Genomic DNA, 27,085 nt, shown 5'->3' on the forward strand with positions numbered 1-27,085 from the left:
AAACTGCATGCATGCCAAAGTTACTTTTATCTCTTGTTCCTCCAACAAAGAGGTAATGCTAACAGGCCACAACAATAGGTACACTTTTACAGTGTAATGAGAGCCATTGCAACAGATAAGGCCCAATTTTTATTAATGATTTAACACTTGTGTTTTAATATTGTGGTTGTAGTGTTGCCAAACTTCACATCACACTCCAAAAAGGAGACTAACCAACTGTTTAATTTGCTAGAATGTAACATATAATCAGGATTCTGTTAATTTATTTTATTTTAGATTAAGTCAAATATAATTTTATTAACCAAAATAAATTAAGTTGCACTCGGTGCTATTAATTTTAGTTAAATAAACCATTATAAATTATGTTGACACAAGTACATTGAGAGGGCAATATGTTTAAAGAAAACCATTTAATTAAGTGGAAATTAGTTCAATTTCTTAAGTTCAATGAAAGAGCTGTTTTCAAGGAACTTGTAATATTTTCCTTTGTTATATTGTTGATTAAGTTAATAAAGAGTGTTATGAAATTTATATACATGAATAGCTGCTAAAGTATTTATCGGTCGACACTTTATAGGTGCTCTGTATTGTTACTTTGCTGTATGGCCATCTGTTCTTAGTTATTTCAGAAACCAATCAATCAAATGCACTACGCTAGTCTGCCAAAAGAGTGCAGCATTCACACTGTAAAGCAGAGGTGGGCAATCTCGGTCCTCGAGGGCCGGAGTCCTGCAGGTTTTGGAGGTTTCTCACTTCCAGCACAAGCTGATTCCAATCAACAGGATCGTTATCAGGCTTATGCAGAGCTTGCTGATGAGCTGATCATATATCAGCTGTGTTGGAGAAGGACAACATGCAAAACCTGCAGGACTCCGGCCCTCGATGCCCACCTCTGCTGTAAAGGATCATCTGATTTAACTCAGAGTGAATAGGTTTGATTTCGGATTTATTGTGGAAGACTTTGCTTCTATTGCTTTGCCCATTAAGTAACATAAACCTGTTCTTAGGCATGGAAGCCTAAGCTTGGGGCATATTTTGAATAACAGAGTACCCGCATTCCCGTCATGCTGCATACCACCATGAAAGCCTGTAGACAGTTGTATGAACTGCACAGTTGTAACCCTTAGAGCAATTTGGAGAAATCACTCATAGTCAGAAGGCCAAGAAGTTTAATCAGTATTTGACCAGTAATCTGATCAGATATCATCACCTGCTTGTTTTTAAAATATTGTTCTTTTGACGTTGTGTTGAGCGGTTGCCATAGGAACCATTGCCATGGCCATAGCTTGCCATGTTACCCCAAGGAGAAAGCCCACTGACTGTGTATATATGGCCTTTCAGGCCCACTGTTGCTAGGAGATGATTCAGAAAGACAAGGACGCACGCATGCAAGTTTGTGCAAACAACATGGCATTATATCAGATTCTTCCCATTTGGAAAGATATGATGGAGATGAAATTAAACTATCTTTAACAATGAACATTTACCGTTGGCTAGTCTCTACCAACATTTTCATGTACTGTCTGCATAGAGAACCAAACCAAGACCAAGTTAGTCAACGTGTTTGTTTACAAGCCGTTTGAAATGTCAGTAGTTTGAGTAAAGGGTATCGACAAACTTTTCAGTACAAACTTTAATTTAGTTGCCTGATGGCCACAATTAGACAGTTGTTCCAAATATGAAATCGTCACGAACAGGATTCGAACCTGTGTGGGGAAACCCCATTGGATTTCGAGTCCAACGCCTTAACCACTCGGCCATCGTGACCACATGCAAGTCGCTCAGGCCTGCATTTCAAAATGATATATTTGACTGAGAAAAGCAGGAGAATTTCCCTTCATAACTTGTTGTTTCTGGCAGTGTCAATCCACTGTATTATCTTGCTAAAGGTGTTGTTTTATTGCGACTCTTGTATTGGATGTAATTGGAGATGTTCAATGCTGTTGCACAACACTTTATATATGTCTTATTTGAGAGGAGCTGGTCTAACTTCCAAAGGAGATGTTGTTTAGAACAGCGATAATTGACGCTGCTCAGATATTTCCCTCTCATTCCAGACAGCTCATTGGTGGCTACAATTTTTTTTATATAAGTCTAAATGGGGCAAGAACTATGTAGAAAGCCATAATAGTTTAAAAAGACAATACTCATTGAAAAAATTATATACATGTGAGCGGTTTTAAAGCGCTACATAAATCTTGGCCTATCGCAATTGGAATGAGAGGTCAGATAAAACCAGCGGAAATGCCTCCAAATTGAGCCTTTTTCCTGGCTGACTATTCAAAACATTTGAAACCGTGTAAAAAGCAAATCCCGCTTATAGAATCTTTTAAAGCAAATTTAATAACAATTACAATGCCGGTACTCAAAGTGAAAATGTGTTTATGGAAGAAGTGTGATGAGGGATAAATATTTCATGCATTTGTCAATTAAATATGCAGATTGGACAAGACCTCGGGGGGGTGAAAAAGTGGCCATGCCCTGCAAAAAATGGCTGCTAAATAGAGCACCATCTGGTTATGCCACTTTTAGCAAATAAGTCCATTATGCATATTGTTACATAAGTTGCCGATAATGCTGGGCTATTTGCTAGCTTTTTGTTAAAGGTCCAGATGGGGCTAAATATTTAATCCGACAAACAATATGAACTTTCCTTCCATTTTGATTGGGTGCTATTTTTGCCAATTATGTTCTCAGCCACCAAAGGACTTTTGACTATCCTCACTCAGGATGAAGACGTGTCAACCATAAAAATAAAAATAAAGTGTATTGTATAGCGTGTGTGTGTGCGTGCACGTGCGTGTGTGTGCGTGTAACAAAGTGTTGGTAGTTCTTTTGGACAATGCAATGTTAATGACTTAGCAAACATGCCATATTTTTGGTTTCCTGATAAGTGATGGTTTTGAAGATACGAGGTTTCTGTCTGACACCATCTAATGCAATCTGATAGCATTTGTTTTTGTTTTCATACTTAAATACCTTTCAGAATCCGTATTTATACGGTTACCAGTCATGTTACATTTGTTAAGCTAAATTTGCACTTTTACAAAGAACAGCGTCCAAGTATAAGTTAATCAAAGAGGGAAAGTTTTGTTTGCTAATTTTGTTATTGTTGTGGTGTCAAGTTAATGAAATGGGTCAAATACTGTAGTTAAAAATACAACTTTTAACTTTTATACTTAGGTACATTTGATGTCAGTCTGTACATTGTTCTTTGACTTAGCTACAGTAGATGAATGAGTACTTCTACTTTGAGTTGAGGATTTTTCTCTCTCTCGGGTCTAAAGAGGGACTTGGCCGAGACATTTATAAATATACTTAGAATAAAATGCTGGATGGGGTGAACTGATGCTACACAGATCTCTGACGGGGTTCTCGCCCCCCTTAGCCCCGATTTAGCGCCATCCCTGGAGCGGAGCCTTTTTACACACAATAAAGTTATACTTCTACTTATGAACAGAGTCTCGGTAAGATACTTTATTGAAGTTAATAAAAGAGGGCAACTATTTTTTTGTGCAAAATGAATCAGTACTTCTACTTTTTACCAGAGTAGTTTTAACACAACTTATTTGCACTTGAGTAGCTAGAGTACTTTTCCAACCTCTTGGGTATGGCCACTGCTACTTCAAGGAGTTTGTGTGTGGGATTCTGGGGGGAGCTGTGTTTTACAGTAAGCCCTTTCCCACGCTTTGTGTTGCAACTCGTCGCGTTTCCGAGGAGAAAAAGGAGAGCTGGAAGGTGGGCCTAACCAGGCACAGTCGAGTACTAGCGGCTTCTGTCCTGGAATGCGCGCGCGCTCCCGAGGCACTCTCCACCCCCGTGCGCGCGCACCCGCCGTCAGGTCTGCTGGGAACTCGAGGAGGCTGGCGGTCGTTTCAGGGAATGATGGCGCTGAGCTGGGAGAAGAAGGGACAACTTTGACACGGTGAAACGGCGACGTCGTGGGCGAGCTTTCGGCGTTTCACGCCATGAAAGCGAGTCGGAGGTGAGATTTTGTTTCGGTTTGTTTTTCCGCGAGGTCGGTTTTTGTAGTTTTGTGAATGTTCGTGGTTGAAAACTACACACACCAAGTGGATTGTTCAATGAGAGTCGGAGACATTGGCGCTGCTTTGAACTATTAGCTCAGAAACTTTCATACGTTACTCGAGGTTACGTCAAAAATGTTACCACAATCAAATCGGGTTTAATGATTGATGAATAAAGTTGTTGCTTTTAAAAGTTACTTTTCATTGTTACGACTTGAGCTTCTCCAGGTCCAGTAGATAACAATCGATTAACACAAAGCTAACCAAAGTGACGAAAGGCTTCGTAAGCTAGCCCAAAGAAACGCACCGATAGTTAACGTTTGCCTAATGTTACGAGACACTTTCGATAATGTTTAACTTGATTTGTGAGTAGTAAGACACATGTCGCATATTAATTGAAGAATTTTCTCGGGGAGTACAACGAGATGTTATTTATGCGCGCGTTATTTATGCTCTTTTATAAATCACGGGATGACAAAAGTATTTATCGATGTCCTGTTGCCATGAAATGTTAAGTTAAAAACAACAACAATATCGTCTTTAATATCTCAAGTTAAATAATTACATTAACAGTAAACATGTTCAATTCAAGATATTTAAAAATGTAAACATTATTCAAGGTGTTAATTTGTCAATAAAAAAAAGAACAAAATAGGTTAATGGTGGCCGGGTACCACTACCAGCCAACGATAATAATAATTGAAAAGGCAAAAATCAATTAGCAAAATTCCAAACAAGAATAAAATTAACTGAAAAGAAAAAGAGTAGTTACATTGAAAACAAGAAAGTTGTCTCAAAGACAAAATAGTCCCATTCCACCAAAAGTTGTATTTTGCCGTGAATCGTATGAGAACTACAAGTACAAATTCTGCACCCGTAAATGTACACCAGCTTGTGGAATAGTGGTAAGAGCGGTCGCCCCAAAAGTTCTAGGTCACAGGTTTTAATCTCTGAATCTTTTTTGTTTTGTTTTACTATAATTTCTTGCAACCAGTCAGGAGTTGTAAATGAGCTGTTTTGTTTCACGTGTTTATTGAAAAAATGTATCAGTTGTTGAATTTTCCACATTTAAAGAAGTAGAAAACGCGCTCCATTTGAAAAGACGCAAAGTGTGTCTTACTTCCTCATCTGAGGGTTATTGTTAGGGTCTATTTTTAGTGGCAAAATAAAATGAAAACTTCTTGAAATGACACAAAAGGGGGTGAAGCGGGGCAGGAACCACACCCAATGCATGACCAATCAGAGCCAATTACGGAAAATATAACGCTCGCAGGAGAGTTGCCGGTCACGGCAAAACATCCACTGCTGATATTTTATTCACAAAAACTCACAATTGGCATTTTGTCTATAAATGTCATAGTGTTATAGTAGCTAACGTGATATTTCCTCCTCCTCAGATGCCCTCGCTGTGTGTGTTTAGTCGGAAAAAAAATCCCAGACGGACCCATGACACTGCCTGTGTTGAGGTGAAGAGGGATACATTCACCGCCAAGTATCTTTTGAATTGAAAGTCAGCTGAATAAAAAAAACGCCAACATGATCCAAGCAGAAAGTAAAGGAAGCGAGAGGACCCTGAGGAGCGCCTCCCCCCACAGAAATGCATACAAGTCTGACTTCCATGCTATCAAATGCTCCTTTGATGGCTCAAAATCAGAAGGTGCTGCCAAGTCAAATGCAAATGGGTCCAGCGACGCCCGTGAGGACTCCCGGGGGAGGCCGTTTGGTACCAGGGTTAACAAGATCAAGAATATATTCCTACAGATGGATGGCCAGCAACAAGAGGAGCAGCAGCAGGACGTAAAGTCAACTTTAAAGTCTGATGTTCCCCAGTTGACTCCACCAAAGCTTCCAGTTCCAGCCAGCTCACACAGAGTTAACTTCAACAGTCTGACAAGCCCAGAATCTCTCAGTTTAGATACAACTCCCAAAGGGGAGGATGTGGAGATCGACAAGGTGACTTTGGCAGAGAAGTTTTCCGTGACTAGGAAAATATTTGAGAGGGGCATCACTGAGCAGCCTGCTGTTGACAAGCATTCAGCAAACAGATTAGTCAACCGGCTGTCCCTCGGAAGTTCTTCTGATGAGGGGAAAACTGCACGCAGAGCATCGGGATCTTCAGAGACTTTCAAACCCGAGCAAACTACTACATCGGGCGTTAAATGTCGACCGGATGCTGATAACGAAAAAAAGAATGTGCCTAGAGTGTCACTAAATGCAGGGCCCATGTCAAAAAGGTTGGAGAATTTTATGGCTGGGAATGACTCAGAAAATCACAGCATAGCTGCTGCCAAAGGGGTAACGATGACTGCTAAATCAGACAGTATGACTGAACGCTCACCCCAGACGTCTCCAACAAGAGGCAGCTTACACAAAGCCACTTCTGTTAAAGAAGCCACTAACGCTTCATCTGTAGCTGATGGCGCCAACAAAAACATGTCTCATGAAACATGCGTCATGAACAAAACGGCATCCTCAGGGTCTAATATTGGTCTTAAATCTACATTCCCAGTTACTAACGCAGCTTACAAATCAATTTCCCCGACAAATGATGCCATTCCCAAACGCCTGTCACCAGAGCCGACAAGCCCAGTTAGCCATGGCTACAAGCGACTCTCATCATCCGGGGATGGATCGTGTCAGACATCTGTTGTTGGGGATAAAAGCAAGCCTTGTAACTCGCCCCCAAGTGACGTGAGGCAGCACATGGGTGCCTTTGAGAACACCTACACCACTGAGAAGGCCAAAAGTAACAACAGTTTACTGAAAGGTCCTACCAAGGAAAAGACCTCCAAAATGGACTCCAGAGGGGTAGGCATGGTACGGGCAGAGCTTGTTGTGGTTCAGAATGAATCTTCTGAGAATGAAGACGAGGATGTTGAAGACAATGTGTTTGTTATCCAAAGAGACAAATGCCCATCAGAAGATCCAACACATAAACGTCAACCAGAAAAACGAAACCCTTCTGATCATACTGTAGCAAGGGTCTTCGCCAAGGAGAAAGCAGCTGACTCTGTCTTTGATGGCAAAGTACAACACGGAATTGAAGAGAAGCGTATGGACAAAGACGATGAACATGAGAGAGAGCTAGAGGAGCAGGGCGATAAGACGGTCGTAAATGGAGCCCCAGTTTACGGTATCGAGAATGCAGCTTTTGTGGATGACAAGGATGTAGACCAGGTCCTCATGGAAGAGGAGGAGGAGGAGGAGGAAGAAGAAGATGACGAAGAAGAAAACGAGGAGGAGGAGGAAATGTACAGGGAGTATGATGACTGTTATGAGGCCCCAGGACTGTCTGATGAAGAGGCACCTCCACCTAAGAGGAAAATCAAGTTTTCCACAGATCCCATTCTGGTAAGGTAACATTTGATGCTGCCAAAAGATTGCTTAAGTTGTGAATGAAAAAAATTCCCAACACCATCTTTATAATTGTTAATGCTGTGAACAACTAAAATAATAGCATCAACCCTAATGTGTAAATCATGAGGTTAGTAAGCAGAAATACGTATTGTCTGAAATTTGTCGTAGTAGACTTGAGAAAAAGGGGTATAGTGACTTTGCAGTTGTACAATAGCTATTTTTTGATACTTCTGTATTAACACATGTGGGAGATAAGAGCATTTATGTACTTTTCTATTTTATCGTTTCAGAAGTCATTTTCTATCAGGTGTGTAATCTGTTTTGGTATTTTCACAGTTTTAGTTCCGTATACATGGTATCTAATCAGCGTTTTTGACAAAACAAGGGGGAAAAAATAATAATTGTAGTGCATTCCAATGCCGCTATGAACATTTTGTTTATCCAGGCTGTAAAATGTACTGTTATCTCTGGGTGTGGATCCTCCACTTTCCCACTCATCCTGGCAGGGGGTCCTGGGAGAGGGGATGAGAGGCTGACCTACTGGAGGGCACAAAAACAAAAGTTAGTCAAGCAGCGACAGAGTTAAATCGTTATTTAGTTAACAACAATTTGCTAGATTTTGAATTTCGCACAAGCTCCGTACCAGAGGCTTCTTGAAAAGTGATGCAACTGACAAAACAGGCTTGCTGGGGCTCAAGCAGCGACTGCTGTGAGGTCCCTATTGTTTTTGTAGGAATATGAAGTGCTGCCATAGTTTTAGTACAGTTCAACAGCGGTTTGCACACTTTTGTTACAAGCTTCTTTTTTTTACACGCACATGTCGTAGCCTTGGTTTAAATATCAGGTATTTTTAAATAACACCATGGATCCTACCTGGTTTTGCTGTTGGCCGAGTTGCATTTGTTTTAACATTACATTGTTTACGTGGCCGTTACCTCAGGCCAGGTTCACAAGTTAGGAAAGGAAAGAGTGCGCAAATAGGCCAAAGCGTGTGCAAGCATGTGAAACTGCGCAATAATACTGACTGGTAGAAAGGAATTGCGTTATGGTTGTGTCCCAAAGCTGGATTAGGTCCCAGCAGTGTAACCAAAGTCCTCTTACCAGTCAAAGAAAGGATTGTTTTTGTGAATGCGTGGTCTTGTTATTTGTAACTAATGTGGAGTATCTTTTTAAAATCTTACCCTACTAGTTTGATGGGTTTAGAAATCAACAACAATCAATCAACACATACTTTCATAGTATTAGAGTCACGTCATAGAGTAAAAATAGTGTTTTGGCAAAGCTGGAGGGTTCTGTATAATACAAACATTGTATTTCATCGGTAAATGAAATGCTGGATTTCTCCTTTATTAAATCCGGGGTTTAAAAGTTCACCCATATTGCAATAGTCTTTCCTAGAGAGAAACACAATTGTTTAATGTACTGTAATTTGTATGCAATGACTGCAATGTAAGACTTTTGCGCTCTGACTTAGTTACTGAATGATTAACACAGTCAGCTGCAGGTGTGTTATCTAGGGGACAAAGACTGGAGAGGTATGGCAGCACACAGCTATTTGCATTGGCTGACTTGGATTTTATGTGTACGTATTGTTGGGAATGAGGAACCAGCTATTCGTAAAAGTGTCTTAGGCAAGGGCTTAGGCGTTTGTTTCAGCAAAAGTTTGAACTGACCTTTTTGTTTACAATTTTTTTTAAACTCTAATTTAAAATGGAAAGAAATCCTTGTTACAAAAAACAAAAAAGTTGTCCATTCATATGTTCTGTTGAGATGTTCCAATGCGAAATTACTTGATTAATGGATAATCAGCAGAATACTAAAACTGTTCAATTGCTGGAGCCCTGACGTCAATTGATGATGTACCCTACCCACAAACACATACTATCTAAAACGGAGGTAAAACTATGAATCCATTCATCTCCAACTAATGGATATAAATGTATCAAATTATTTCTGATATGAATCATTTATATTTTTAGTTTTAATTTAAAATTATCCAAATACTTGAAAGTTTAGCTTCTCAAACGTAAATATCAGATTTTTGTAGTCCACAATGAAAGCGGACTGATTATCTTTCTGGTGGAAAACAATCAGCATGTTTTGTCTATTTTCTTACACGTTACGGACCAAACCTGTACCTGAATCACAATTAATTATTATTTTTTGTGCATTGTCAATTTCAAATAATGTCTTGTGCTTGAATATAGGGATGGAAATTTTAAACTTTTATTTTTGTATATATTCGATTAGATGAATCAATTAGTAGAATCATCGTTAGTTGCAGCCCTAATCTAAAAACTGCAACAAATGTTGATGTTTGCAGTTTCTGTTCTCTATGAGCGCGTACCTGGATAGTGACTAATAAACTGCCGGTGGAGGAATACTGATGCTGTTTTTAAGGTAACTTGGAGCTCGTTGTTGTGACCAGAGACAAATAGTATATGTTAACTAAAAATGTCAGCAGATGCTTTGAGACAAAAGCAGTTTGTGTGGGCCATTTATAAGCAAACCTGTTGAGCCTGCTCAAGTTTACACTTCTTTTGAAAATGCAATTCTATTATGGCGCTCTGGTCTTGTTCAGCGCCACCTTTTTTGCTTTAGGTCATACATAGATATTGTAGTTTGTCACTCTGTGCTAGCCAAGAGTATAATTGTACAGTACTTTTTTCCCCTCAATTACGCTGTGATCTGCACCAGGCAGCCACGCCTGTCTCAGAGTGAGCTCTTACAGCTACAGTACTTTGATAAGTTGTGTTTTGTACATCTGCCTATATGGTCAGCCCGCCTATTTCTCTCATTCACTCTCCACGTTGCTGCTAGCTAATTTCCCACATTGGTATTCTGTTGTGGGGAGGGGAATGGTGAAAAGATGGCAATGCTTATAATTTTAGGGTACGGTTTAGTGTGTGCATCTGCATTTGAGGCGAGGACAGGTCACCGCAGTTGTTACATACTGCTGGTGGTAGTTTTGGAAGAAATGCAGAGCTAGCATTAACAGTCTGATGACCCCTGTCTGAACTTAATTTGGGTGTCAAAGAAATGCATTAGAAACGGTACACGCTTTGACTTTTTTTCTCTCTCTTTTTTTTTGCCATGCTACCACCTCTGCCAACTTGTTTGTATTTTCCTCTTGTAAGGAAGATAGTGGTTGATTAGGTTACAGCAACGGCAGAACATAGTTGAAATAAAAAGCCTGGGAGTCCATGGCAACAGTCAAGGCATTGGAGTTAAAGGGAATGTCAGGGGGGAGGTAGTGGGTGCTCAATCCACAGATTCTGCCTGGGTGTTTGTTTCGCCTAATTACCCCCTTTCCAATGTGTAAACTAGTACTTGCTGACATGCTAAATTTTATTATATGTATATGTTTGTGTGTAATAACATCCAGTGAATAGTAGTTGTAGTCTGTAACTTAAATCAAACATTTATTGAATTGTTTTGACTCATTTTATTATTTTTTATTTTATTTATTTTTACTTAAAAAAATATATATTCCACTGTTGCAAATTATCTTAAGGACTAAAGACTAAGTAGGTGAAGTATGAGGACTCTGGTTGATGCAGGGTGGAGGGCCCCATGAGTAGCATTCCTACATTTTCCACAACGCCAGTGGTGTGTGTATTTTTTGGTTTTCTGGGTTCTTTGATTTGGCTTGAAAAGTTGCAGTAGCAGTATACCTGTAAGTGTGCCAACATAGTTGCTCATTGCAAATCCACACATAAATATGTGTAAAAGGTGGTGGGTATGTTTGACAACACTGTTTAACGGTGAAAACTAGTAGAGGCTGATTATTCAAGTCTTGGCAAGCCACTGCATCTCGACGAGGATGTCAAACTTCAAAGGCCAGACCAGACATTTTTGTTACTGTACTTTTATTTAAAAACATTTTTTTTTAGTTAACCACACTGATATAATCGTGGCCACTGGTCACTATATAATGGGATGACAATGTAAGCAATAAAATAAAAATAAAGGAAATAATGTGATCTAATCATTTACAATGGATTTTAATATCAATAGAAAACGGCAAACAGTGCTTAGTGGTTAATCAATGATTAGCAATGAGGAAATTGGTGTGGAAGGCTGAGGGAAAAGCTTAGCGCTGTTTGTTACAAATATGACCTTTCACCCGAAGTTTCTCAAGCATCTTGGATTGAATAGCACAGGTAGGCATCTTGCTCCAATACTCTAATACAAAACAAAACAAAACACCCAACATGCAAGAATGAATAGTTCCCTAAAGATTTAGATCATACAGTATGAATATGGAGTAATCATTTAAACTTACTGTATTTTTGTAATGTATATACAGTACAAGGGTAGTGCTGGTTATAGGGTCCACCACAACATGGCACCCATCACACAAGAAAGCGTAATGTATGACCTAAAATAGTAGGACAGATGCTTAATAAAACGCTAAAGGAAAAAACTGCTTCCACAAACTTTGTTTTATTAATCAGCGAGTAGACTTCTAGTTGTGTGTGTGCTTGTTATAGAATTTCTAAATCAACACATCTGATTGCTATAATATTTGGGCTGGAGTTGAGCACTAGCCCGTTTGGATGGAGACTGTGGAATATATTTTTTTTCTTTTTGGGATAAAACAGTGCTAACACTTGTCTTGGAGAATTGATCCCAACTATATCTGTTTCTTAGCTCGTCCCAGCTGTGTCCTACTTTCCCCCCTGCTTATGCTGTACCATACAGCGGGGTGAATGAGTGTGTAGATGTATAAATCTAACCAGAAAACAGCCTAAGGGACCTCGTCAGAGCTTTATTAGGCCTGGCTGAAAGGTTCACAACTTATTAGAAACTTTGATCAGATTCATTTCTTGGTTATATTTGGAATGCATAGAGTAGAGCCTACTGGTGACTTGTTATATTTATGATCAGATTTGCACACACACATCATCACATGCTTGTCGTAAAAATGTCTAGAAGCTAATGTGTTAGCATGGTTATGTGAGGTTTTGTGTCAACTATATGTTGGTCTCCACAGGTCTTCAGTACCTTCTCTAATGAGGAGTATGATCGACGCAACGATGACGTAGACCCCGTTTCTGCATCTGCTGAATATGAGCTGGAGAAGAGAGTGGAGAAGATGGATGTATTCCCTGTGGAAATTGAGAAAGGTGATCTTAATGACTCTGAAGCAAATTCCCCTTGAGTCATAAACAATGAAGCCATTTCAGAAGTAGATTTTACTCGAAGCTGCTGAGCAAAGCAAAGGGTGGAAACTTTTCTTTTTTTTTTGTTTTATGGGCTTCTCTTCCGTCTGACATTTCAGCTAAAATGTCTGTTGCCAGATTCATCAAATTCCATATTCCAAACATAATAATCATAGCAGAGTATGAGTGTTTCCCATCATGTTGAAGGCTTGTGCATTTAAAATTAGGCCGATTTGCATGAAATTTTCCATGCAACTTTATTTTATTTTTGTGATTTGTTTGTGTCTAGGGGACAATGGCCTTGGCATCAGCATTATTGGAATGGGTGTGGGAGCTGACCAGGGACTGGAGAAGCTTGGCATCTTTGTAAAGACCATAACAGAGCAGGGAGCAGCTGAAAAAGATGGACGGTGGGTCAAAATGTCCACATCCAGCATCATGCTTGAATGACCTCACAGCTCATGCCTATTACTTTTAGTAGAGGCCAAGAGACCCATAAGACACAAATAACCACTACTATTAATAACCTCTCAAGGAAGCTGACAAAAATAATCTCACTTCCTGTGTTTCCTGGGCCTTTTCATACTGTGTATGTTCATTATTGTTTGAACGTGGTTCCTCTCTTTAAAGGAAAATGCTGTACAAACATATTTTCAATCCTTTCTTCTCTGTTTAGGATTCAGGTGAATGACCAGATAGTGGAAGTGGATGGTGTCAGTCTGGTGGGTGTCACCCAGCTGTTTGCAGCAACTGTTCTCAAGAACACCAAAGGCACAGTGAGGTTAGCCCGAGACCTTTTCAACGTCAATATTTCAGATCTACTGATTCCAAAGTTTTTTTTCCCCATGCAAGAATGCACCTCTTATCTCTTGCGATGAATTATGAGGCAACCCAAAGTATAGCACCCTGTCAATGATTTATCATTATGGTATGATGGAATGATGCGTGATAGGCTTAACTAAGTTATATTTACTGTATTACCACATTTTTGTTAATAGGTTTCTTATTGGTCGCGAAAAGCCAGGGACACAGAGCGAAGTAGCCCGCCTCATCAGTGAGACACTAGAGCAGGAGAGGAACCACCATCACCAAGAGCAGCAGAAGCAGCAACACCTCCTGGATGAAACTTATGATCACTCAACAGAAGAGGTGAGTCCATAAAAAGCCTCCATCATCCATCTACAAAGCCCAATCCAGTCACTTTGTGTCTAATGAGGGAAAGAGCAGCTGCAAGTGAGTAAGCCTGGTGCCGTGGCTGTTTTTCAAGGTGTTCACTCAGCTCCCGACCGTCTGCCCAAGTTGTGGAATGTTTGCTTTCTGCGGTTAAGGCAACTGCAGGCATTTAACTTTATGGTGGAACTGTGATTATTTGTCAAAGTTACTGGTAGCAGGACGTCTGCAGCATAATCTTAAATAAGTAAGCACGATTCATGCTCAACTTGTAGCAAGCAAAATGTGTATAAATGTGTTCACAGAGATGAAGTTGATGTGTTTGATGCTAGAGACTTGCTGCAAATGTGCAGTCGAGCTCCTGCTAAGCTTTCTGTGTGCCAGCCTGCTGATGTTTGGATATCATTCCAGAATTTACTTCCGGACTGCGGTTGAACTGTGCCACTGGGAGTGTTGTTGACACATGCAGAGCATGTTCCCGGGCCTGTAGGGTGTGTTATTGTTTGCCGTGTGTGATGCCATGCGTGATCTCATATTTCAGGAGGAGCACTTTGAGGACGACGACACAGTGAATGAGAGGATTCTTGGCTCAAATTTTTCTCCAGGGCGGAAAGTAGAGGTGTTTGAGCTGCCCGATTCAGAGGCGTTGTTTATGCCGTCTAATATGGACAGCTCACAGATGGCCTTCAGATATAAAGAGGTACACTTTTCTCTACATTTCAACTGTAATGTTATTCCAAATGTAAATCAAAGTTCCTCTTTTACAGACATTCAATTATTGCATATTTTAATCATCATGCAAAATGTAATTCTTTGTTCCCATAGCTGCAGCTCAAACACAGCATTGCATCAGCTGAAATTAATCAATTGAAGGAAAAGGTATGACTACAATGATATCAAGTAAAACTTGTAAAAATCTAAAAACAGTACCCGTAGTTACTCTGGACAGGACAGTAGTCGTTTTGCATTCTTTTGTTGTGGTGTTGGAAGCTAATACATACTTATACATAAATATGCAATATTGGTTATTAAAGAATGTTCACATTACATTTGTCTGCACAGCTTAGGGAATCCCAGGAGAACAAATCACTGTGGGAAGCCAGAGAGTCTGCACTGGAGCAAAAGTTTGAGGATAGCAATGAAAAAATCCTCAAATTGGAGAGTTATTGGCTGGAAACTCAGGCTCTGTGCAAGACAATAAACGAACAGTTAGCAGAAACTCAAGCCCAGTATGAGATGCTGGACAAGAAGTACAACAAGGCAAAGAAGCTTCTAAAAGACTACCAGCAGAAGTAAGTTTATATTGAGCTAGATTACAATCTGCTGCGGAATGGGTCGGTTTGTTTGGAATGGTCGTTTACTTAAGACTTGTACAGTATATGAGAAACTCATAATCTAACATTTTCTGTTACATGGGCTCACTTGAACCCATGGAATTTCTCGCTTTTCATTTATTACTTGCAAGTTTTTGTACGCACCAATTAAAAAAGCCTCCCCCCAAAAATACACATCTATTTTGCTGTCAGGATGACAATAAGTGGTAACCATAATGATTTATTATTCATAGATGCTAATGTTCACACTAAATTTGATCGCAAACCTAAGATGCAGCACATCTGTAAACAAGTTCACTGCACCATTTTAAATACTATAAGGACATAACATCCTTACCTTTACTATTATTCAATGTGGCGTGCATTCATGTTTATTATCCAGGGAGCTAAGTGACTTATAGTGGTCACTACCTCATTTATCTGGTTCACTGTATTTCTCCATAAGAAACCTTTTAATCTTGTCCAGCTCACTTGACAAATTGTAATCTTACAATCTTAATCTTTGTACAAATGAAGGCCTCATCCCTAATAGACACACGCACACACAAATACTTTCCAGAAAAGTTGTGACTCCTGAATAGAAAGCAGGACCTGGTCTGGCATTATGACTTTTTCGGTGAAATGACTCGTTTCTGAAGGAAATAGAGGCAGCCCTGAAGGGAGTCCTGCAATCTATTTTTGAAAAATGTCTTTGTTTATATACTGTATATCTTGTACATATTGCCACATTATAATGTAGAATTAAGTGTTGCAATCTGTAACCTTATTTCAACGCCTTCTCTTCAGAGAGATAGACTTTGTGAAGAAAGAGGAAGAGCTGAAGAAGAGTACAGATGAGAAAGAAAGGTTGTACAAAGAACAGCTGCAGTGCTTGCAGAACAGGGTAAGAAATAAAATTAAAAAAACACTAGCATTAAAACATGTTTATACAGTACGTCAAACCGACAAACAAAAATGATATTAATACTTGGTGTTTGTTTCCAGATACTTGTCCTGGAGTCTGCGGGAGCTTCAGGAGATTTGCGGAACTCAGAAGAAGATCACTTTTGCTTCCAAGTCCCAGACACAGATAAAAAGTCAGAGGACTCACTTGCAGGTATAATATAATTTAATTTAATTTATGATAGAGTAATTTAGATGAAGAAAGGTCTTACTTGTTTTGTGTTCTTGTTATTCTTTAGAGGAAGACTGGAACGAGTTGGTCCCTGAGACGGAGCTGTTGGACACCAGTGCACACAAAGCAAAAGGCCTGTTAGCCCAGAAGGCCAAACGTCAGCGTCCATCTCGAAACAAACTGAAAGAGAGTCTCACAGTGTCCCCGAACCTCTCACAGGTTAGCCTCAGTCGTAAATATAAACATAAATATCATGTTTCTTAATTAAACAATAGAATATTAATAAAAACTCATTAGTGATCACCATTTTTCATACACATGGCATATATTTGGAATTGTGCAATGCACCTTGTCTTTAGGAGAATCTGTCAGTCAATACAAAAGCTTATATCTCCTCTTCCTTGCATTGTCCTAATCAACAATGTCCCAACAGGAAACTGTGGAAGACGATGACCGGGAGGAGCAGGAACCTCCAAGAAGGAGCTCCATCCACGAGAGCCTGTCCCTCCCAGTGCCTGTCTTCTATCCTGAGAACGAACAAAAAGATGACGCAGCCGAGACAAAAGATGAGCCGAAGAGCAAGGCCGATCTCTCCAACAGCCCATCTTTATCACCATCACAGGGGGACGGTATTGAAAGCTGTGGAGGCCCGTCTTTGTCCCCTCTAAATGACGCCTCATTAACAGCATCCCCTTCTGGATTTATGCACAATGTCAAAAAGAGGGAGTCTAAAGTCAAGGAAAAAGTGCTCAAAGGTAAGCTTTTTTCCGCAATGTTACTGGTTGACTAGGAAATATGTTTGTTTTTTTTTTAAGTAAGATTTATTTTCTTTTTTTTGCAGATGAATTAATTGAACCCACATCAGCTACCAAACCTAAAAGACGTTTTCCTGACTTTGGGTACGTTTCGACAATTCCTCAACATTTGTTGCATCATAGTCACAACTCTGCCCTTTCTAATCCGACATTGAATTGGTCAATACCATACCAGGGGCCTTCGAAAGTCGGGAGGCAAAGGAAGAAAACATGATAAGGAGGCAATGAGAATGTCTTTGGACAGCAGGTATTCTACAGCATGTTAAATACCATTAGACAAGTGACATTTTATTGTGCTCACTTAATGGAATGTCTAGTGTAAATAGTTTAATTCTGTGACAAATGGTACTATATTTGGGATCCATTTGACTCTTTGTAACAGTACAGAAATGTAAATATTTAGCTATTAAGAAAAAACAACCTGACATTTTTCTACTGAAGGGAAATTCAATTTGTATATTCTTTAGGTACACACACTTTAAGTACAGATCAAATCAACATGAATGAAGGAAGTAATGATATAGTAATGAAACTTGATGGTGTTAAAAATCAGCCCCAATTAAATGTTTTATGGTGCTTTTGGTCCAACACATGCTGTTATTGTTGCCTAAATATGATTTGATTGTTTATCTTTTTTCCTTTATGTGTAGGGGGTCAGCAGAGTTACTGGAAGAATCTGTCAGTAACCTGTCTCCCGCAGATTCTATGACCTCCATCCCGACCTGTATGCCCTTCTCTTGGTTTGGAGACAAAGAGAAGGACCGAGACAGGGAGCCGTCTTCGTCCAGTAGCAGCTTGCCGTACGCTGAGAGCAGCTGTGAGCAAAGCCAGGATCGCAAGAACAAGGTATTAAAGTTTTTGGAATTTCCCGTGAAGCACAGTATTTGTACCCAACACAGAGTTAATGCAGGACTATTTTCTCATGTAATGAATTTCAACTTAACAAAACATGAGTGAAGCCAAAAACTTGATCCCTTTCCGGGCTGTGCGTTTTCATCACACCATCGTCTTTGAATGGGCAATACTAGTATGCACTTCCAAACATCTGCTCTTACTGACCTAGTATCCAAATACACGACATTATGCAAAAGCCACAAAAAGTGGATCCACATGTTGGCCATCACGGAGAGCTAAGCAGCAAAGAATTTGGTGATTTTACTCATCTGCAAAGGCTAACACATCAAACGCATCGAGTCAAATTACTGGCTTTCTCACCCTGTCTCACACGCTCACAAATAGACATGCTTACGCACACCATGCTTTGACAAGTGTTTCAGCCACGTTTTCATGAATTCAAGTCAAGATTTTGTAAAAGCAAGACACGGCTGCTACATCTTAGGTTACTGTCTGTTAGTACATGTACACACGTCTCATTGAAGCAACCGTGTTTTCCTTTTAAACAGACAAATCTCTCCTGGTCGTCTTTATTCAGTCGCTCACTAGATTTGGTACAGTATGCCCTTTTTTGTCGACTCATTAGAGCGCTACTAACAAATCTATTGCTGACTTTTTTCCTAGTCATGGGTATATGGTAGTGTTAAATTTAAACTTAATTTCAATATTTGCTCACGCCCAAAGAAAGACTCTTGGCCTTGCTTGCATTGGAGACAGCTCACAGTTTTCTGACAAAATAGTTCAGTATCTCAGCGAACAAACAGTTCTACATTACCTGAGTTAATATCACCCTAAGGTGCCTTTGAGGATTCACCATTCATCCCTAAAAAGTTGGGGTTTTCCATTGGAATTAATTTTCATTAAGTAGTTCTTTTGATGTTAGAAATGCATATTGCCATTCTCACACTAATTTTATTTTTTTAATAAACTAAAAGTAGACAATGTACAAACAAACAGCTAAATTAAATTTGTGAGCTTTTTGACAGGGTGGACATTTTTGGTTTATGTTAACATTTAATGTGAACATTGTGGACCTTGATTCCAATAGCAAGCAGACTACTGTTGTACTATTTCAAAATTTCTGTAAGGTTTTTATATCAGTTGATATTGAACTGTGACAGAGTAGACATGTTAAGGTTGACAACATCCAATTGCACACATCATATCATGCAAATTATGCACACAAGTGTATATATTTAGTCTGCCTGCATTAAGAGACAGAATTCTGGTAGTAATGTCACTGAAAACATCAAAAGCTTTTTTTAGATAACTTTGTGGACAATAAAGTTACGTAAAAAAAGATTTTGTAATGTTGGGCCGAAATCCCTTGCGTTCAATAATGATGACGACACAAAGGCACTTTGTAGTGATATTGACTCAACTGTAGTTTGTCTGTTAAATGTACAGTAGTTTAGAAGTTGGTGTAGTTTTTTTTTGTGGCAGACCAATGTCTAGAACTAAAAGGTTGATTCAAGTAGTTGAAAAATGATTGAGTGCTGAGTGTGGCTGAATGATTTTGAAAAATAATCTAATTGCGAACCCCGCCACCCCCAATATTGCAATTGCTAATATTATGCCATTTTTGTTTTAAAGTTCCCTTTGTTTGTATTTTTGAACAAACACAATCAATAAAATAATTTATTACAATAATCAGATTTATTACACATAAATGTTTTGCTTGTATAGGGTTACATCAAATAAAGGCACTATTTAAATTAGAGTTGTTAACTTACTACAGTTTATGCCTACTGAATGATGAAAATTAAGTCTTTTTTTTCTAAATTGCAGCCTTTGCAATTTGAAAATTGCATCCTACTACCTTGCGATGTTGATTTGAATATGATTAATTGTTCAGCCCTCGTACCAAGGGACCTGGCTTGCCTCCACACTCCAATCATGTATCGTGTGATGAAGTCGTAGTCCTTTCCGCCTTGTAGCTTTGAGCCAGTGTAAGAACAGTTGATGTGTTGTGTTGTAAATGCGTTCCTTGTCTCCGCTTGTTCCACCAGAGTTTGTCAGTCATAGATGATTGTAACCCCGCCAGTGCCAGTTCAGACATCTCTGGGTTAGTCGCTGAACCCAATCTGTCTGGGCGCTCACACACTTTAATCTTCTCTTCCAGCGAGGTGAGTGCTCTCCTTGTTGCGCAGTCACAAAAGCTGTGTGGGATGCCTGGATGGGGCTGAAAGGGGACACTCTCAAGCATGCTCTTTAAGGCCCCTCCCCCACACAGCTGTGATTAAACCCTGAATAGAGAGGAAATAGAAGAAAACTGTGTGTGTCTGTGTCTGTGTCGAAGCCATTTTGTTTGGATACTGCAAGTGTCAACCTAGCTTTTGTTATGTGCCATAAACTAGCGCTTCACGTTCTGTCGGTGGACTGCAGAACAAATGTGACTGCTTTGCTGACTGCTATGACTCCTCCTACTCCCACAACACGGTCAACTTAACTGCATCTTAGTTAGTAGTTAGCGCACTGTTGGTCATCTAGCACGGAGCGTTGTACACAGCATGAAGTCTTCGTAGAATGTGTGGTTGTTTGTTTGTTGCACTCCTCTTCTACTGTCTCAACAAGAGCATTTCAACCTGGCATCCTTTTTGCACATCACGCATGACGTTGGCACGTATCCCACCATTCTAGGATCATACATGACACTTCCACAAGGAAGGACATCGTGTTAGCACTCAAGTTATAAGAAAGCTTTGTGAAGCAAGCATTTCTTATTGAAATATTACCAAATTGCCTGTGTCTCTGTGTAGACTCTGGATGATGAGCCAGTGGCCACAGGAAAAGAATATCAGTGGCAGAACCGTCCTGTCGCTGAGTGGACCAATCAACAGGTGTGTCACTGGTTAATGGGCATGAACATGGACCAATACACGGCTGAATTCACATCCAAGGGAGTTGACGGGCAGCAACTTTTGCAGCTGGACAGTGACAAGTTGAAGGTACAAATTCCTGAATCCAAATATTGTCGCAGAGTTGTCCTGAATTAGACATTGCCTTGCGTGAGACTGCCATCTTGTGGCTGCTTGTGTTCCTTTGCTTTGGCTTGTTCATATTTTACATGACTGTATTTCAACTGTACCATGGGCCAAAGTTTGTCCACCCCAGTACATTTGATAATGTATAGAGGAGGCATTTTTAGCTAATAGTGTAATTTTGCCTTGAAACAAAACAGAAAATTATTCATATTTATGTGTGCATTGTTTGTGTGTGTTGATCAATCTTAAAAAATTAAATCAAGCAAAACAGCAACTGATTTTAGCCTAATCAAATATAAGAGTTGTTTGGAGTTGTCCACTATTCCTTAAATCCACACAATGTCCTGCAGGTGCTGGGTGTGTCGAGTCAGAGCGACCGTTCCACCATCAAGAAAAAGCTGAAGGAAATGCGCAAGGCCCAAGAAAAGCTGGAGAAGCAACGAGAGAAGGAGATCCGCCGTAGTGCGCGGCTGCCGATCAATACGGACTCCGTCTGCTGAAGCGGTCCAGGTAGCTCACAAAAAGACATTGACAAGGTTGATGTTGTCGTCTCACACCGTTAAGTGCCCATGCTGAGCGGACAAAGGTGCCACTGGTCACTTTTTTTTTTCCATACTTCAGCGCCTGGTTTTGCAGCATTATAACACTAACTCAAAATCTTTTTTTTTATCATGGGATTGGAAACCTCCATGTTGTGTGTGTGTGTGTGTGACCTAAAGGCCTACATTTTTTTTTACCACTATAAAACTACGAGTGATTATTATAAAGTATGTTTTCAGATATATGATGCACATTATTTTTTTTAATGGATGTCCAATGTGTACTGCTATGAAAACGTGATATTTTTGCTAGTTAGTATAACGTTGTTGTTGTATGTACAACACTTTGTACTGTACAATGAAGTCAAAAGCACTATTATGTCTCTTAATCTTACATGAATGACAAGGTTTTAAATGTATAAATACGTTTTATACATGTGCCAATATCTACATTACTTTTTCATTTAAATATAATTGTTGCTTTTATCGTATTTAATGTTTTCTACTAAGTAGAATAGTTAGGCCAGATCAACAAATCAAGGATCACGTGAGCTCTGCTTCTGTCCCTCCATGTGTAAATGTTGAGTCGGACTTATGATGGTCTATGAAGGAAAAAGTGTGATCAAGGTCCGCTGGACGGTAAACATGTGCCTATGATAAGGACTGTAGGAATCATGACTGTTCACAGCCAAACCAAGTGCTTTCTCTCTTTTTTTGTACACTTTTGTATAAAACGGCAAGAAAACTTTTGATCTCATTTTTCGGAATCAGTCAAAACGCTTTATGGTACAAACGCAATCAATAAACATGTTAAACAGTATTGTTTACTGATTTGCCTTGTAACAATTGTAATCGACTACCAATGGCTCATTTAGTGGAAACGCTGCTGCTTACATTTGACTGCACTCCACTGCAAGTTTTTTTTTTTTTTACTATTTTCATCAATAATTGATCAATTTTGATATTTTTACCCATCTTAAGAAAATAAGGGAAAGCAAGATGATACAAATTATATTGTAGTTTACAAATACTGAATTAAATAGTTGAGAGCCCTTGCTTATTAAAATAAATAAAAATCAGGATGACTGAATTTTTGTTTTGGGGCACTGGGTGTGTGTTACCCCCAAATGTGTCTGTCACTCTGTACAGTAGTTCAAAAATATTCCAGAGTTAGTGTCTCTCCAGCTTTATCACAAATACACTTTTCTATTTAAATGAATTTCACTGCTCTGGATGAAAAACTGCAGTTTATTACTTGGAACATTTAAAAGGAAATGCATGTATCCCATTTGTTTACACCAGCTCAGATTTTTTGCAAAAACCTTTAAAGGACTGCCTTTTTTTAAAAGGAGGTTCTAAAATGTTGTTGCCAACCTCAAATGGAGAACAGATGGAAAATCAGTAATTTTAAACATATTGCTCTTATTAAACAGCTGAAGCAAATTATACAATATGAAACAGGTAGAACCAAGTTGACTTTTAAAACTATAGCACTGATTAAAAACATGCTTTATCTGCATTTTGTAACATGGTGAGACATTGGTAACGTTTAGTGATGTTGAACATAATAGAAAATCTGTGCCCCTGCATAGATCCTAGTTCCTAATGTAACACGGTGAAAAGATTTCTTTGCTGCCTCATGTAACCATGACATCCTTTTAAAAACGGTAAAATAGTCCCCATAAGAGATATCATCTTAATAAACTAAATAAACAAAAAACCTAATGAAAACAGGTTGTTCTCTGTGATATATTACATGACAGTAACTCATTTTTACTTTATGATAAAATCTGAAATTGCACATAAGACAAAAACTTATGGAAAGCAGTTTGAGCATGATATCCTTGATATCCATCTTTAGGTCCTGTTTGAGCACTTATATTAAGGATATTAAATAAAAACTCAAACGGCTTTAAAGCCATTTGAACATTTATTTGATAGTCTTGATATTGGTGGTAACGAAACCTGAAAAATGTGTGTGTATCAAATCGTCCAACTTTCTCTTCTAGAACCGACGAAACTTAGTCATGTCCTTGGGCTCTCGGCTCGGGACGCACCAGTCGTCTGCCTCGTGTATCGTCTTGTAGTGTTTCCACGCCGACTTGTTGTACACCGGGAGCCTCTCGATGGATTCCGTGGACAGCGCCTGAGAGGGAAAAGTGTGAGAGGAGTTGCTGGGTCACGCTTCCGACACGCCCTCATTTGTGAGACAAGACGCCGAATGTAGACCTTTACCCGGATGTAGATGAGCGCGTCAGTCCCGTAGCCCTCCAGGGAGTACAGTTTGAGGTCTCCTTGGAAGTAGCGGGCGTACAGTCGAGAAATGGGCAAGCCGTATCCATAACCGGCCTGCATGGAAACGTAAAAATTGGGTTTTGATAAACATTCCAACATGACTTCGACAAAAGAAAAAACTAAGTATATTTGAAATGCTGAAGGATTCATAATTGTAAAAAAAAAAAAACAAAAAACGTTTAATCTAGTAACCAGATTGCTACGCAAAGAAATAGTCGTGACAAAAACTTGAATTTCAATGATTCTTATGAAATTGATGTAAAAAGTTGACAGACAACACAAAATTTAATTGTGCTCAATGACACTGATCTCAGGCCAGTTGTTGCCAAACCTAAATGCAGCCACTTTCTCATACTCTTTTTGGACATCAAAATGACCCACCAGAGGAGCAGCCAGGGACCCGTTGATGCTCGGCCGAGGAGCTGTCGAGTATGTGTATGTGAATAGCCTGTCGATCTTGCGCAGGGGAACGCCTCCTCCGCGATCGCTTACCTATTGGAAACAAGGATTTCTGAGTAGAGTTTTATTGTTTATTATTCGGAGAGTAATCAAATTGTTTGGTCAAATTGATTAGGTTATATGGCTATGGTGACCCAATTCCTTGTTCGTGTGTGTTCCGTGCTCTTATTTGGCCAGATTATTATTTTTTTCTAACCTTGGGTGCTCAAAAATGTATTCCTGTCAACATAATGATGTCCATTGTCCACTCACCTTGACTGTCAGATCTTCAGTTCCCAGACCGACCTGAACACGAATTGGAGGATGATCCATGGCATCTCCGTACAGTTCCATGGTGGCTCGCATGGCATTCTACACTCAGAACACATCGTGGAGATGTGAAAACAGGTGACAAGTTTGGCTAAGCTTTGGCAATGTGCGACGTTCAAAAAGCAGAACCTACCTTGAACAGTTCAAACACCATGTGGTACAAGTGAGATGGGACGTAGACCATGGTGATGGGTTTCCCCTTATCTTTGACTGTCAGGACAAGCCAACGATCAAATAACGAAGACAAACAAGAACCAATAAAAGCTTCTTCTTTTTTTTCTTTTTTTATAGTTACCATTGTATTCCTCCACTGTGAGCTCAGGCGAGTTCATGTAATATCTGTCACAAAGGTTTCTTGCATTTTCATAAGCATCTAAATGGGAAAATAAGCGTAAGTACTTATATGAAAGCAATTGTAGACAGTAGGAGCATTTTTTTCCCATTGAATTGTGCTCACCTTTTACAACCTCGCTCACTCGACAATGTGGATCAATGCTGCCGATTTGTTTGGGGTGTGCTGGGTTTACCTTCACCTTGCCACCAAAAAGGAGCGCTGCCAACACACAGCAGCCACACAAAAAAAACCCTCAAAAGTTCATGTTATAAATAAGTGCAAGTTTACATGCAATTTCACACAGGAAAAGTAATGCAGTAGTTTCATATTTTTTATGTCTTAAAATTGTTAACAAAATATCATGGATGCGCTCACTGTGCTGGTTGAGCAGCATGCGGATGGAGATCCTGCTCATGTAGAACCGGTCCAGGAAGTACTGCACGTTCTGGCTAACCACCGGGTCGGTACCGTGCGTCTCCTTATACTCTACGAGTCCCTGCGCCATGGTCGGGATGACATCGTTGTGACGATTTCGGATCTTAATCACCGCATCTGTGAAACTGACGGAGGACACAAGCGTTACGTGAGACATAGGGAGATGTGTTGAAAAGTGAGTCAGTAAAATAAAAAACATACTCGTATGTCACTTTCTCATCATCTGCATTTTTGTCTTTAAACTTGAGGATCTCCTGGAGACTTTGGACATACCTGCAGGTATAAAAAACACAATTATAGAATTATTTAGTCACAAATGGTTTCATGTCAGTTCGTTCCCTGTAATTTATTTTGGTCCACCTCAAATACTCATATGCCCTTATCAACAGTGACAAATAAGAAATGACAACCAAGAAAATGTAACTGATTTGACCAATGAATGCGTAAACATGCATACCAGCTCTGTACCAGGCGCACAGATGGCGTTCTTAGCAGGTTATCTGGCAACAAGTTGATCTCCTTCAGTATGTTTGCCAGCCTCACAGGTAACTCCTGTCTGAGGAAGGTGAAGGACGTTTTCTCACAAGCATTTTCTGAACCTGGGTTGAGGACGACACAATTATAGACGCAGGCAACTTCATTAGGCACTTCTAAACATATTTTTCATAGATAAGGTTAAATGTTTCAAGGCCGAAAAAAACTGTCGCTGTATCAGAGGGTCCTAGATTTACATTTACATTTTTAGATTCAAATAAAGTAGTTTGCACAAGTTTTTTTTAATGCAAATATTCACGATAATTACGACTTTATTACTCCATTAGTGATAAACAGTGCGTTCCGACTGACGCACAAATTGGTTGCCGCATTTGAAACGGATACTGCGGCGTAGAGGTCCCCAAGGAACACACATTGTAAATGTTGCAAGTTTACGTGACGTTTTCACGTCTTACCAAAATCCAGAAACTGCTTCATGGACAAAGGGGAAGGCGAAAATTTGGAATAATAGTCTATGTCCTTCCCTATGGACACGCTGCTCCGCAGAAACCTTAAAAGTCTCATAGTTGTGGTCCGTCCGGGCCTCACAGTAGTAGGTCAGCTAAATGTGTGCTAATCTACCTCTATTAGCTCCATTGCTAACGAGATGCTATCATACAAAAATACTATCGAAAGCAACATCTAAAAATGGCTGTCGTGTCGTTTGGTGAAAGGTGTGCACGCCCCATAGTCCCTGTTAATGCCTCGAGGTGTTTCCCATTTATTAAGTAATTACTTGAAGCAGACATTCAAGCGTAAAGTCTGCACTCTGCAAACCGATTGTGCGTATGTACGCAGCTACAGTCCCAAAGACCCCAAGTGGCGTCGAGATAGTACAGTTCCCTTAGTATCACGTTATTATCCCCATTTTTTTTTTTTTACATGTATTTACTTTTTCCCCCCTCCTGTTGGATTGTTATGAGTATGGTACTGATGTCCTCAAATAATAATAATGATGATAATAACTTGGACTTATATAGCGCCATTTACGGAACTAAACACTCAAACATTTGAGTGTCCACTTGTAACCCTTTCAGTCTGAAAGATGGAAAGCAAAATTAAAAATACAAAAAAACTTATATTTTAAAACCTCGAATCCAAACCGTAATTTCTCCCTGCCCTCACTGTTTTAGTCGTTCTACTATTGCACTGAATTGTCTTACTAGTGAGGGAAAACGTCGTAAGAGTACACGGATATGAAGGATACCGAATAAATGCCCAAACTGCTTTTATCCGTTATCCTTGTATGTGGCAACACTGTACATATGTAAAACGTCAAACGTAATAAACCGAAGAAGAAGAAGAAAACGGAAGCGTGTTAT

The 27,085-nt window shown here is 39.6% G+C and overlaps 2 protein-coding genes and 1 non-coding gene across 7 annotated transcripts; 1 reads left to right on the plus strand and 2 right to left on the minus strand.

Annotated features, from left to right (window-relative positions):
* Positions 1-1,685: 1,685 nt before the first annotated feature.
* trnas-cga (transfer RNA serine (anticodon CGA)) lies at positions 1,686-1,767 on the minus strand. The gene has a single exon. It is a non-coding gene; the product is annotated as a tRNA-Ser (tRNA).
* A 2,055-nt stretch (positions 1,768-3,822) lies between these two features.
* On the plus strand, positions 3,823-22,217 carry ppp1r9ala (protein phosphatase 1 regulatory subunit 9A-like A). 4 transcript variants are annotated; one of them, XM_086091581.1, is made up of 20 exons: positions 3,823-3,985; positions 5,423-7,376; positions 12,379-12,511; positions 12,837-12,957; positions 13,224-13,328; positions 13,546-13,696; positions 14,259-14,417; positions 14,543-14,596; positions 14,780-15,009; positions 15,838-15,934; positions 16,036-16,147; positions 16,233-16,384; positions 16,599-16,920; positions 17,007-17,064; positions 17,156-17,227; positions 17,631-17,826; positions 18,384-18,428; positions 19,884-20,000; positions 20,634-20,822; positions 21,209-22,217. In XM_086091581.1, exons 2-20 carry the CDS (start codon positions 5,562-5,564, stop codon positions 21,356-21,358), a joined length of 4,278 nt encoding a protein of 1,425 aa, XP_085947707.1. In that variant the 5' UTR covers positions 3,823-3,985; positions 5,423-5,561; the 3' UTR covers positions 21,359-22,217. The 4 variants fall into 4 exon arrangements, with proteins under 4 accessions (XP_085947707.1, XP_085947709.1, XP_085947710.1 ...); XM_086091582.1 differs by having other exon boundaries at positions 3,826-3,974; XM_086091583.1 differs by lacking the exon at positions 18,384-18,428.
* Positions 22,218-22,627: 410 nt separating this feature from the next.
* pdk1 (pyruvate dehydrogenase kinase, isozyme 1) lies at positions 22,628-27,028 on the minus strand. Of its 2 annotated transcripts, XM_086091589.1 has the most exons (11): positions 26,180-26,647; positions 25,687-25,828; positions 25,431-25,502; positions 25,170-25,354; positions 24,918-25,013; positions 24,756-24,833; positions 24,594-24,670; positions 24,404-24,502; positions 24,074-24,184; positions 23,633-23,746; positions 22,628-23,543 (listed from the first exon to the last, which is right to left on the minus strand). In XM_086091589.1, exons 1-11 carry the CDS (start codon positions 26,286-26,288, stop codon positions 23,403-23,405), a joined length of 1,224 nt encoding a protein of 407 aa, XP_085947715.1. In that variant the 5' UTR covers positions 26,289-26,647; the 3' UTR covers positions 22,628-23,402. The 2 variants fall into 2 exon arrangements, with proteins under 2 accessions (XP_085947715.1, XP_085947714.1); XM_086091588.1 differs by having other exon boundaries at positions 24,756-25,013; positions 26,180-27,028.
* Positions 27,029-27,085: the final 57 nt, after the last annotated feature.

This window comes from Leptonotus elevatus, chromosome 12, assembly GCF_054856555.1.
Source record: "Leptonotus elevatus isolate MCC_2025b chromosome 12, RoL_Lele_1.0, whole genome shotgun sequence".
Lineage (NCBI taxonomy): Eukaryota > Metazoa > Chordata > Actinopteri > Syngnathiformes > Syngnathidae > Leptonotus > Leptonotus elevatus.